We start from the raw sequence: 14,293 nt of genomic DNA, 5'->3' as shown, positions 1-14,293 counted from the left end.
TTATTTGCTCACTTGTCAAGTAAGTTGTAGAAGAGATTAGTGTCTTGGATGAAGACTGAATAGATGATCTTATGTCTTATAATAATAAAATTCTAAGAAAAATAAGGAATAAAATAGGTCAGACTTTCTATGCTTGCTACACAATGTTAAACCTAAATTAGGTTACATTATTAAAGGCTATTATTCCAAACACTTGGAGAGGAGTTCACCACCTGTGCTGAGGCTTTCCTATCCTGTAACACAGGAGAAAGCAAACTGAATCAGGAGTCTATCAGAAAAAAAGAATGAGGGGGAAAATGTGATTGTAAGATTGAAATAAACATTCTCAGACTAAAAAGAGAAATGGGAAAGATTTCTGTTGTAACCACAAGTTAAGAAAACAAATAAATGAAACCAAATCAATAAAATAACAAATCAATAAGACTGCTTATATCTGATTTTGTACCACATAGTTCAGGCTTCATGCTGCCTGAACAGTCCTGAACACTCATTTTCACACCTAATTTTATGTTGTCCCATCATATCCTATCTTATTTCCTTAACTGGACTGTAAACTTCTTGCAGGTTAGAAAGCTAATTTTTTACATAATTTTCAATGTTAACAATATAAGAAACAGCAAACACCAACACTTATGAAAAGCTAACATATATTTATATCCTGTAATAATTTCCCTTCTCATTAAACCTGGCAGACTGAACAGTCACCTCTGTTCTTTTCCAAAACTCAACTAAAATGACAGTAAAGAACTTTAAAAGGTATAAATTCACAAGAATAATGAGAATACAACAGAAGATATCAATGAACAAGAAATTTTAACAAAATTTTGGAAGCTGGAAAGACTATGGACATGTTGCAGCTGAACTTAGCAGATCAGAGAAAGCTGAAACCTAGGGCTGCAGAAGGGGTGGATGGTGGGGGAGAAAGGCAGTGAGAAGCAAACCAATGCATAGCACTACTCCAGAAAGACTCAGTAACCAGAGGTACCAGCTACCAGGTAACCAGGAGGATGTGTACGGTGGGGCTAAAAACAGAAGGATTAGTTGAAAGTTTATGTAAGGAATAGGTAGTCTATCAGATGTCCTCTCCATAGGCCCAAGCAACTGGACTGCCTCTATCATCACAGAAGACAACACTCCAGGAGAGTATCTGGTGGTTCCCCATCAAAACAGATCCTCCTCTGTTCACCTCTCCAGGTAATAAGGCCCCTACTACTGCCCTGCTACCCATTCTCTCTCGCGCTCTCTCTCTCTCTCTCTCTCTCTCTCTGCTACCCATTCTCTCTCTCTCTCTCTCACACACACACCCCTTCCAATTAGCACTCTTAAATATCGACAGCTGGCCAAAGAAAGCCTAAAATACTGTAGACTGACACAAAGAAAGGAAGGAAGGAGAAGAGGAAGAAAGGGAGGGAGGAGGGAGGAAGAAAAGGAGAGAGGGAAAGAGAGACAATACATTTAAGAAATGAAAAGGGAAAAAGAGAGAAGAGAAGGAAGGAGGAAAGAAGGGGAAAGAAGGAAGGAAGAGAGGGAGGGAGGAAGGGAGGGGGGAGGGAGGAAGGAAGGAAGGGGGAAGGAAGGAAGGGGGGAAAAGGAAGGCAGGAGGGAGGAAGGAAGGAAGCACAGAAGGGGAAGCAGAAGAAAACTTTAAAAAATATAATAATAATACCACCATAGAGAGACTATATGATACTGCATCCATAAAACAAGAACAGGAGGATTCTCTTTAAAAGAAAAAAAAGAGAGAATTGAGAGAAAAAAGAACATACTCAGAAAAAATAGGATTCTGGTTCTTTCATCTTAGTTGGAATGTGGATGTGATAGCTAGAGCTGGAGCTGCTGTTTTACATGTAAGACAGAAACAAGTTGAGGACTGGAAAGCAAGATAAAAACAGCCTAAGTCTTTAATGACTGTGGAGCTGCCACTGGAGCCCTAGACCACCTCCAAAACTATGAGAGATTGAAAATAAAAGCGAAACCAGGGCTTCCCTGGTGGCGCAGTGGTTGAGAGTCCGCCTGCCGATGCAGGGGACGCGGGTTCGTGCCCCGGTCCGGGAAGATCCGGAGCCTGTGCTCCACAACGGGAGAGGCCACAGCAGTGAGAGGCCCGCGTACAGCAAAAAAAAAAAAAAAAAAAAAAAGCGAAACCAAAAAACCTCTATCTCATCTAATAAGCTATTTTTAGGTTTTCTGCCACTTGCACTTTAACCATATACTAATACAGTACATGTTACACAGTAAGTTTTCCCCCAAACCCCTATAAAATGAAACAAAGAAAATTATGTTCCAAGCTTATGATTTGGTTCCTATTAACTATGCTTAAGTCTATTTTACATTAGCCAAGAAAGCTGAATGCTAACACTTCAAATTTCAGGATTACATTCTAATCAAGTCTATCATGTGTAATAAAACATAATGCTGAAGGACCTATGGAATATAGTCCCAGGTGTCCACAGCACACTACTCTCATTGTTTTCAGATGTTGCAGAATCACTCCACTAAGGCTTACTTTCAATTTCCCTTCAGCCTGACTTTCTTCTTTTAAATTCATATTGGATGACTGATGGCTAACATAATAAATATTTTATCTTTCTACACCCTTCCTCCAGGAAAAACATGCCTTTTTGAAAATGAGGCACTGTTAGACACCTGGAGTCTAAACTTAGTTCTTAACTCTTTTGTCCACAGTGAACACTGTGGCTTTTAAATGTTTTTACTTTGCCATAAACTATCTATTAAAATATGCTATTCAATCTTACATAGATAAAAAAATTACTTTCATAACTAAACTAGAAAACCTAGAGACAGAATGATCAAGATTATGGAATAAAACATAGCTCAGTATGAGTTTAACTGCTTAGCTTCAGACAGCATCACCTATATTGTAAATTATAATTATTCTGATATTGTCTAAAAATTTCTTAGTAAGTAAAAATTTCAGAAAATGGTAAAGGAAAAATGTTCCAGCAGAAAAAGATCTATATAACTCTGGAATAATTTTCTTCTGAATTCTGACGCAGCTAATTAAACCAGTAATAGACCTGTTTCTATCCCCACAGCTTTCTCCCAGGGTTCGGGCCTTTCCATTGATGACTTGGTGGTACATGTGGCTAGGATCTGAGGGTAATGACAGCAAGCACATTTGTATAGAATAAATCCAAGGAAAGGGAAATTTGCCAAAGGGAAAATGCCAAAGGTAAAATAGGACAATAAAAGAAATAGTCTTAATAGACCACAGTCCACCTATTTACTCCTTTCAGAATCAATTCACTTGCCAAATTCTTACCATCTTTGTAACTGAGCACTTCAACATAAGCTCAGGACTTTGACACACACATTATCAAACACAGATATGATTAATCAGAAGTAAACAACTCCATTTCTATATTGTTACAGTGCTAAAAGAACAAGCCCTCCTTATTAATCAAAGCATGGAACACTTTCTTTCTGCTCATAACAAGAATAATCAGTTTAGCAGACAACTTCTCCATCCTTAAAAGTCATCGCACTTATTGCTTATGGATAAAGAAGAAAGAAGTTAAGAGATGACTAAATATTAATCTTTAATTCTATTGATATTTGCATTGAAATTTTCATCTTATTTTTCTTGGCACTTATTTTCTATACTTTTACAAAAGACTTAAGTACTAGGAAGACAGCTGGTATCTATGAGAGAAAAAGTTGACACTCTTCTTACTTGTATAAGGTATGCCGTTGAGGGTGATAGTTATTATTTATACTGAAAGGCTTAATGACCACTTCCACCCTCCCCCCGCCCCCCAAAAAAAATTAATGGAGGGCCACACAGCTTAAAATTTATACTGGGGGAGGTTCTTCTGAAGGATCAAATACCACTGACCTGTCCCACAGCAAATAAAACAAGGTAACCTGCCAAATCAATGCTCAGTATTCAGTAAACCTGACGTTCCCATAAATGCCACAACCACTCCATCAGACCCTAGCCAGACCAGGTTCTATGAAACCACCACAGTCCCTGAGACTGGTTCTTCCTTCTACCTATCTCTTAAACTGACCTCTAGCTAATATTTCTCAACTTTGGGCTTTCCTCAAAGGGAAGCAGTGAAGTTGGGAAATTCCCTCATATCAAACAGTGATTTTACCTCTTTAATCTACAGGCACCTGAAAAGGACAGGAACACACACTCACAGTTCAGAAAACTTGCCATGGGGTGAATGAAATTAAGAGAAGCCCTTTAACCAAAGTCCACTACCTTCACATTATAGTCAACTATCAAACAGTTTGTATTTTAATTATTAACTGCTCAATTCATCACTGTGTATAACTAAAAAGGCATTGATTCTATTCTTTTTTTTTTTTTGTCGGTACATGTGCCTCTCACTGTTGTGGCCTCTCCCGCTGCGGAGCACAGGCTCTGGACACGCAGGCTCAGGGGCCATGGCTCACGGGCCCAGCCGCTCCACGGCACGTGGGATCCTCCCAGACCGGGGCACAAACCTGTATCCCCTGCATCAGCAGGTGGACTCTCAACCACCGCGCCACCAGGGAAGCCCCTGATTCTATTCTTATATCCCTGCCTAAAAAAGGAATAATGTGAGAGGGGTATTTGTAGAACAGAAAAACCAGATGAAAAAATGAATAATGTTGTTAAATCAACAGGAACTAGATGTTTTAGCAAAGACTCTTATCTAATATTCTCAATGTAGGTGAAATGCACAACAAATATAAATCAGAATATGTAACTGTTTCTTGTGGTAAAAAAAGAAAAAAATGGAAAAAAAGAAAGAAATAAAAAAACTCACCTTCTCAATATTTATCTGGTGCTTTCTTAACCTCTCCAGGTCCGTTGGGATTACTATCTTAGTAAATTTCTGAATAGCTGGTTCAAGACGGCGTAATTTCACTTTTTCTTCATCTTCAGACATCCTAAAAAAATGTTGTATCTCTTCTACTTGCACTCTCCTTCTCCACTCATGTAGAAAAACCTAAAAGGGAAATAGTTATTTAAGAATTTTAAAAATCAATTTCCATTATTTTTAAAAGCCAACAATTAGGTAATTTTACAATATATTCTAAATACATACTCAACTTAATGCTGAACTTCAGTGACTGTTTTTTTAACAAAACTTTTATTTTAAAATCTTTTTCTCTCTACAAAGGTAATGTATATTCACTTTAGAATGATTAGAAAATAGGAAAAAGAGAATAAAATAACATCAACAATCATCTCCTCACCTATAGTTAACTACTCTTTCCATTTTTCCCCCTCCCAACCCCCTACTTCCATTTTGATGTATGTCTTTCCAGGGCTTTTTAATATAAGGATATATATATGTATGCATATATTTAAATAACTTTTTTCAAAAAACCAGAAATATACTGTTCAAGTCTTTATCTCCCAATGTATCCTGGACAGTGAATAATGTTTTCTAAAAAAGCATCAAATGGCAAAATTGGAAGAAAAAATTTCATTCTTAACATTTTTGCTGTAAAAACTCCATTTCTAATATAACATATGTAATTATATACTTCAAATATATTATAAAATGCAACTCTTCTCATTGATGTCCTTTAAATTGCATCTTCCCTTTCTTACAAAGTGATTAGCATTGTCTACAATCAGTACACGTAACCAGTGACAGAGCTGGAGTAAGAACCCAGTATTCCTGAGAGTGCAATCAAGTGCTCTTTCTAATTCACCAGTTTTTTGAGCAGTGTTCCAGAGAGTCCAGGGTTATGTCTTTGGGGTCAGGGTAGGTGATGGTAAAGGTTATCAAGTGGACAGGCTCCAGGACCCCACACCTGCTTCAGTTGGAGAAAATTTACTTATATCTATTTCATAAATTTGAACTTATTAGATTTTCTGTAAATAAAGGGCTCCACTGCTTAAGCAAGCTTGAAAACCACTGTTGTACATCATGTTTTCATGCCATCTAATTAGCCATAACCTCTCCCATATTAAAAATAAATAAGTTGACTATGTTAATCCCATTGGGTTATGGTATCTTAGACTTGGGTCCATAGAGATAGGGGTGTGGGACTTGAGAGTTCCTGAATGTTTGTTTACAAAAAATTATGAATATATTTTTGAATTATTTCAGAAGACAGAGTCCATTGCTTTCAGGAAATTATCAAAAAGCTCTACCACTCCAGAATCATTAAGAACTATTATTCTAAATAATGTTGTTTCTCTCTTTCACAGTTGAAAATCTTGAAGTGTTGGTTATACAGATTATCTCATCTACCAGTAACTTGGTCTTTACAGTTAATCTAAGCGTGAAAGCAAAAAAGGAAAATCTCCAGACACCAAAAATAAAGAGTCTAACAGCTACAGTAGTTAGTGGGAATTAGAGACGATGGGGAAGTTCACCGTCAAAAGATTGGTCCACAGACCCAACAAAATGGGAAAATTTACAGCTAAGGGACTAGAGATAATAAAGTAACCTAAAAATAAAATTAAAATAGGTACATTTTAGAATAAAGATATAAAGAAAGAAACAGAATCTTTAAAAAATAGATAATATTATGAAACAGTAACAGGTCAATCTGAAAATAAACCAAGTAAAAATTCTACAAATAAAAACCTCCAAAGACGGGTTAAACAGTAAATTTTGTAGCTGAAAAGGCAATTATTGATTGGAAGCTATCAGTATGAACACAGAGGAATAAGGACACATAAAAAGAAGATAAGCAACATTAAGGATAAAATGACAAGCTCAATAACAAGTAGGAGTCCCATAAGGAAAGAATAAATAAAGTGGCAAAAAGGCACTATTCAAAGAGAATATGCTGAAAATTAAGATGTAAAGCCTCAAACTGAAAATGCACATAAACACTAAGTAGCATAAATAAAAAAACAAATTTACCTAAACACATGGAAGGGAAATTTCAGAACATTAAGGACAAAGAAAAAATATCTTAAAAAGCAAACCGGAGATAAAAGACAGATAAACTAAAACAACAAAAGCAGTAAACTTTTCATTAAAGCAACTTATCAAAAGATAGGAATATCTTCAAAGTGCTGAGTTGGTGTATACCCAGGTTAATTATTATTCAGAAGTGAAGGTAAAATAATCATTTTCAGACATACAAAGACTGAGTTTATTACCAAGCCCTTCATTAAAAGAACTAGTAAAAAGGCATGCTTTAACAATAAAGAAAATAAACCCAAAAGAAAGGAATGTCAAGGAGCAAAAAAGTATAATAAAGTATACTGTTACTGGGTGAATAAAGGAAGCAATGAAGAACAAATAAAAGATTTATTTTGAATAACCTGATCAAATATAATAAAAATGTTTCCATGTAAATTACTATTTTTCTATAATGTATTTTTTATAGCAGCATGGTATCACATTGTACAGATGTTCGATAATTTAATCATCTAATGTTGGCCACTCAGGATGTTTCCAATTTTCCACCATTATAAACTAAACCACAGTGTAATTACTCTTCTTTCACACAAATCCATACTACCATCTATGATTATTTCTTTAAAGTGAATACCTGGAAATAGAATTAATAGGTACACACATTTTTTAAGGCTTCTGATTCTAAATGTCCCAAAAAAGGCTGTGCCTATTTACATTCCCACTAGCAACATATCAAAATGTCCATTTATCTGGATTAAAGACTTAAATGGGAGATCCGAAGCCATAAAACTCCTAGAAGAAAACATAGGCAGTATACTCTTTGACACTGGTCTTAGCAATATGTTTTTGGATCTGTCTCCTCAGGGAAGGGCAACAAAAGCAAACAAAGAAACAGGACTACATCAAAATGAAAAGCTTTCTCAGTGAAGGAACCCATCAACAAAACAAAAAGGTAACCTATTAAATGAGAAAAGATATTTGGAAATGATATATCTGATAAGGCATTAATATCCAAAATATACAAAGAATTCACACAACTCAATATCAAAAAAATAAACAATCCAATCAAAAACTGGGTAGAGGATCTGAACAGATATTTTTCCAGGAAAGACATACAGACGGGAAACAGACACATGAAAAGATGATCAACATCTCTAATCATCAGGAAAATGCAAATCAAAACCACAATGAGCTATCACCTCACACCTGTCAGAATGGCTATCATCAAAAAGACAAGAAATTTCAAGTGTTGGTTGTTGGCAAGGATGTGGAGAAAAGGGAACCCACATGCATGTGGTGGGAATGTAAACTGGTGCAACCACTATGAAAAACAGTATGAAGGTTCCTCAAAAAATTAAAAACAACTATCATATGATCCACCAATTCTAATTCTGGTATTTATCTGAAGAAAATGAAAACACTAACTGAAAAGATATATACACCCCTATGTTCATAGAGCATTATTCACATTAGCAAGATATGGAAGCAACCTTTAAGTGCTCAAAGATAGATGAATGGCTAAAGAAGGTGTGATACATATACATATATACATACACACACACACACACACACACAATGGACTATTAGTCATAAAAAAGAATGAAATCTTGTCATTTGCAACAACATGGATGGACCTAGAGGGTATTATGCTAAGTGAAATAAGCCAAAGACAAATGCTGTATGATTTAATGTACACGTGGAATTTAAAAAACAAAACAGAATGGAAACAGATCCACAGATACAGAGAATAATCTGGTGGTCACCAGAACAGAGGCAGCGTGGTGAGTGAAATGTGTGAAGGGGAGTAAGGGGTGCAAATTTCCAGTTATAAAATAAACAAGTCACAGGGATGTAAGGTACAGCGTACGGAATATAGTCGATAATATTGTAATGACTTTGTAGGATGATAGATGGTTACTAGACATCATGGTGATAAATTCATAATGGATAAAAATGTCAAATCATTATGCTGTATACTGGAAATAAATACAGTATTGTATGCCAATTATACTTCAATTTAAAAAACTTTAAAATGTCCATTTATCCATACTCCAACCAATACCTGATATTATCATTCTTCTTAAGACATTCAACTGGTGACAAAAATGGTATCTCATTATTGTTTTATTTTGCATTCTTTAAATTACTAATGAGATTTATTCTCTATTTGCATTTCTTCTTTCATCAGTTGCCTGCTCATGCTACAGGGACTGTCTTTTTCTTATTATATTAACATATAATAGTCTCATAAATTATCAATATTTCCCTAACACTAATGTTCCCAGTTTATCACATTGCCTCTTGTGTTTTCTTCCATTATGCAGATTATATAAGAAGCTACCTTTAAATCTATTACTAATCCTATCAAAATGTTTTTTAACATACCTGGTATTCAACAGATGCTAATAGAACTAAAACATTTCTTCACATGTCTCTTCTACACTATATCTAATTCTATCACTCTAGTCAAACAGCACAATATGCATAGCACGTTACAAGTGTCTTATTTGGCCTGCGTTTAGACTCTCCCCTCTCCAATTTTTCCCCATAGACTATCACCAATGAATATATCTAAAACACCAAAGGCAACATGCTCCTCCTCTGAATAAAAACTTCTAAGAGTTCCCTATTATCTGAACAAGAAAATAAAATGTTCATAAGTAATCCACCCAATCTCTACTTTTGGCTTTGCAAGGTGTTCCCTCTGTCTAGATGCTCTTTTATATCCCATCTGCCTTTCAACTTTGTGTATCATTTGAGATACAACTCAAATGATTCTGCCTTCTCTTCCACTAATCAGTTTACAGTGTACTTGACAAACCCCAATTATTGACTATTTGGCTTGTTTTCACTGCTCCTCTATGCTATGATGATAGCTCTCTTTTCTGAATTCAAAAAGTAATATTTCCAGGTCAGAGTGCATGACTCTGCCCCTCAGCTTTTTGTGCTCAAGGAATAACCTGCTGCCTCACAAGGGCCATCTCTAGGGGAAGACATTCTGGCCCAAGACCCTCCCAAGAGACTTTCCCAACTCTTGGTCTCCTTCTAGAGTATTTTTTTTCTCTCCACCATTTCCATTTCTATAAAATTATAATAAAATACCCATATAAAACTAAGAAGGGAACACAGCATTCAAATAGTTGTATAAAGTATGATGTTACTGAAACAAAGTCATCCAACAGTGCCTCTGATCATAAAATAGCTCAACTAATATTTATAAGCTATTAAGGGAAGGTCATAATTCAATAAAGAAATTCTGGTTTAAAAGTGTGATTAAATAATGAGTTGAAAATGTATTTCAGCATTTCTTGATTTTTAAGTCAGAAAACTGGGAAATATTTCTGATATAAGTCAAACATAGGATTAAAAAATACATTTACATTAACATCACAGGTATTTAAAATATGCCCATGAAAAAAACAAGAGAAAACACACAAAAATGCCTAATTCCTCAAACTTCTGTAAAGTTGTTGTATTACTTTTAACTTTATTTTTCAAGTGTAATGGAATATTTGGGGCGACAGAATTGTTTGTATCATGACAACGGTGGTGGATAAACAATCATATGCATTTATCAAAATTCACAGAACTGTACACCACAAAAGGTGAATTTTGTATATTAAAAAACAAAAACAACGAGATGTGGGGGAACCCAAAATGAAATACAAACTATAAAAAATTAATTGTATTACAAATGAACAATATAACCATAATGAAAGAAGTAGGAGAAGAAAATAACTAATCTAGGTAACTTTGGAAAACAGATGCTGCATACTCGATACTACTGTCCAGATATGGGATCCTAGATACTAAACTGGACACTACAAGGCTAAAGACAAAAAGAATTACACACAACTATACTGTACTCTAGTTAGTAAATTTGTTTCTCATAGGACTATGGGTTAGAAATCTTGAAATTACTTTATGTGTATACTAGGACTGAACAAATAAGGAAATATTTTGTAGAACACAAAAGCCAGATTTCTCACTGTTGAAGAAAGAAGTTACGGGCCTCCCTGGTGGCGCAAGTGGTTGAGAGTCCGCCTGCCGATGCAGGGGATACGGGTTCGTGCCCCGGTCTGGGAGGATCCCATATGCCGCGGAGCGGCTGGGCCCGTGAGCCATGGCCGCTGAGCCTGCGCGTCCGGAGCCTGCGCGTCCGGAGCCTGTGCTCCGCAACGGGGGAGGCCACAACAGTGAGAGGCCCGCATACCGCAAAAAAAAAAAAAAAAAAAAAAGAAGTTACAAGTAAGAGGCAAGACTAGAATGAACCCTGTGGTACTGTATTAGAAACAAAAGTATCAGGATAAACTTTAGTTTAGAAAAAAAAATCTTTATATAGATATATACAGACATATATCTAAAATACATGTGTGTGTATACATATATACAGATAAACACAAAAATAAATATAAATCTTTGCAGATGCATGAATATACACATATGTGTGCCTGTACCTCCATGAAATATATGGATTTACAGTTGACCCTTGAACAATATGGATTTGAACTGCGAGGGTCCACTTACAGTGAATTTTTTTCAATAAATACTATTTTTTCAATAAATACTACATGATCCACAGTTGAATCCATGGATATGGAACCGCAGATACAAAGGGCCAACTATGGGACCTAAGTGGCTTCGGGTTTTGCTATCCACTGCAGGTCCTAGAACCATTCTCTGTGGATACCAAGGGACGACTGTATATACAGCTAGAAATATATACATACACTCACACACGCTTCTAAGATGTCTTCTGCCAGGCACTGGAAGTAATGATAACCCAGTAGCAATGAGCACACCTAGCGCCCAGATCCTTGGTGTTTAAATACTACCCTCCAAACAAAGAAAGCAAGGGTCTTTGGAGAAATGGTGGATTCCAGGGCAGGGAAAACGCAAGAGAAGCTTGGAGCATCCAAAAAGCAAGGAAGTTCTCAAAAAAGGATGAGAGCCTATAAAAAGGGCACAGGAAGCAACCTGAAAAAACTTGAAATGGACGAAGCTGGAACAATTTGAGACATAAAACAAATAACGAAAGTGTAGGAAAATAACCAATAGAAAAATGAGTCCATACAGATACAAAAAATTAACAGTAAATAAATGGGATGAAGATGCAGCTCTTCCTTAAAGAAAAACTCCAATTAATAAATTATGAAGGAATGAGGGAAACAGAAAACCACCATTAGGACATCACAGTAATAATTACTGAAGGCAAGATCATCAATGGATGCTAAAATCAACAAATTAAAGTTTGAGGAGAAACAGGATATTTGCATTGTTTAAAAGTAGTTCTCCCCCAAGATACTGATTAATTACAAAGGGAAAAATAGTTACTTTACATTAGATAATTCCAACAGATACCACCTTAACCAAGTGATCAAGAGCAATATCAAATGCCGTGTGTCATATCATGTACCCCTCATATGATGAACTACTGAGAAGGGCATATACACTTCTGTGGTATCAACAAAAGTACACAACCTTAATCTAATCTTGAGAAAACATCAGACAAAACCCAATTGAAGGACACTCTACAAAATAACTAACCAGGACTCTTCCAAAGTGTAACGGTCATGAAAGACAGGAAAAGACTTAGAAGTTGTCACAGATTGGAGAAGACTAAGGAGCCATGCCAACTAAATGCAACGTGGGATCTTAGATTGGATCGTGGAACAGCAAAAGGACTTTAGGACAAAAAATGATGAAATCTGAAGAAAGCTGGTGATTTAGTTAACAGCGTTGTACTGAAGTTAATTTCTTACTTTTGATAATTGCATTACAGTTATGTAAGATGTTAACATTAAAGGAAATTGTAGAGAACTCTGCATTACTTTTGTAACTTTTCTGTAATTGTAAAATATTTCAAAATAAAAAGTCTCTTAAAATAATGTGTAGACTGATGTTTCCCATAAGACAGGTCAAATATTTTGAGGTCAAAGAATTGCAATCATATTCACTGCACTAACACTTGGGGCGGGCGGGGCGGGTGCCAGGTGCTTTACAAACTACCTTTAGTGCTTACAACTATTACCAGCTGAGTACCATACTACTCACGTTTCCAATAAGGAAAAAGTACTGGGAGGTTAACCAAATTATTAAGGTTACTTATAAGTGAAAAGCCCCATTTCTCAGGAAAAGTCCAATAGCGCTGGCAACACCCCCTTCCAAAAAAGTTATGAACACCTTCCCACAGTTCCCCACACCTGGGGCACCGAATTCCCTCAGGCACGTCGCCCCATGTTTCTCACTGGGGGAAGGGGTACTGAATTTGGAAAGAAAATCAAGGCCCTCGGACCTACCTACCGTACGGTCTGCTCTCGGAGCCTCCCCGAATTGTAAAAAGGGGAGACAGACGTGGGGCCTTCTGCGAACCATTCTGCCCGGTATGGCTGACAGGAGGCTCCCCCCTCGCGCCCCAGGACCTCCCCTCAAAACCCTCGAGCCTCGCGTCATCCCTCGCAGCGTCACCCACCGCGCACCTGGGCCACATAAACCAAACGCCGCCTCCCCCCACCCCCGCCCCCGAACGGGTGCGCGGGCCCCTCTCCGGACCGAGACGCCGGCGGCCCTGATGACCTAAGACCCACAGTGCGTCACACGCAGGGCAGACGAAGTAAACTTTTCCACCCCGAGACCCCGGGAGGCCGTCAAGCTCGCCCGGTCGGCCGCCTCCCTATACCCGCTTCGAAAGCACCTCCAAAACCGAAACCACCACTTCTTCAAGCCGAGAGGAGCTCCCACAGCGTTTGCACTTCCAACCTGATGCCCTGCTTCCTGCGGGGCGCCCCTCCCGCGCGCGGGTCTGGCACCCGGCCCACGACGCCTGCCAGGGCCTTACGCTCCCGAGGGGGCCTATCGCGATCCCCTTACCTCCCGCCGGGACGTTCGAGGCCGGTGGGTACGCACGGCGCAGGCGCGGGCGCGACGGGACTGGGCGTCGCGATAGGCGGGCTGGGCTGCGCCACGCCCCCTCCCGCCCAGTCCCGGCTTCGAGGGGTGTGGCTGGCGCCCCTGTGTGTACAGACGCGGTCGCCGCTCTGGACCGCCTTACTACGTGGTCTTGATTTATGTTGTGGGGTTGTAACAAGGGAGCCAAGAGGAAGGAGACGCACAAATGTTCTTTAAGTCTGTCTGTTCGTTGTGTTTTAAGTGTGAGACAATTCACATCTGTATAGCCCACTACATTTTGCAACTTTTTTGTCCATTTTCCTCTGTTCTTCTAGGAATTTTATTGGTGGGCTGGCCGGGCGTTCTTACCTCTTTACACTTGTAGAAACTGAAGCTCACAGAGGTTGTGCCTTCTCCATCTACACCCCCCTCTGAGGTAGACGGCACAAGTCTTAACTGTAACAGGCACAGAAACTGAAACTCAGACAAGTTGTGCTTTTTCCCCAAAACGGGTTGAACCAGTGTCAACCCAGTGCCAGTAACCTTATTCCAATTTTATA

The 14,293-nt window shown here is 38.0% G+C and overlaps 1 protein-coding gene across 4 annotated transcripts in view; it reads right to left on the bottom strand.

Annotated features, from left to right (window-relative positions):
* STX17 (syntaxin 17) overlaps window positions 1–13,737 on the bottom strand; it is a 93,700-nt gene extending 79,963 nt beyond the window's left edge. Inside the window, exons 1-2 of one of the 4 annotated variants that reach the window (XM_060101224.1) lie at window positions 13,716–13,737; window positions 4,779–4,961 (exon numbers count right to left, since the gene is read on the bottom strand). In XM_060101224.1, coding sequence (XP_059957207.1) covers window positions 4,779–4,901 — 123 coding nt within the window. In that variant the 5' untranslated portion in view covers window positions 4,902–4,961; window positions 13,716–13,737. The other 3 variants (XM_060101226.1, XM_060101223.1, XM_060101225.1) reach the window with 3 other exon arrangements.
* Window positions 13,738–14,293: the final 556 nt, after the last annotated feature.

Source organism: Mesoplodon densirostris, chromosome 6, assembly GCF_025265405.1.
Source record: "Mesoplodon densirostris isolate mMesDen1 chromosome 6, mMesDen1 primary haplotype, whole genome shotgun sequence".
NCBI classification, from domain to species: Eukaryota; Metazoa; Chordata; class Mammalia; order Artiodactyla; family Ziphiidae; genus Mesoplodon; species Mesoplodon densirostris.
The sequence above is the reverse complement of the archived record's forward strand: the minus strand, read 5'-3'. Positions and strand labels throughout refer to the sequence as shown.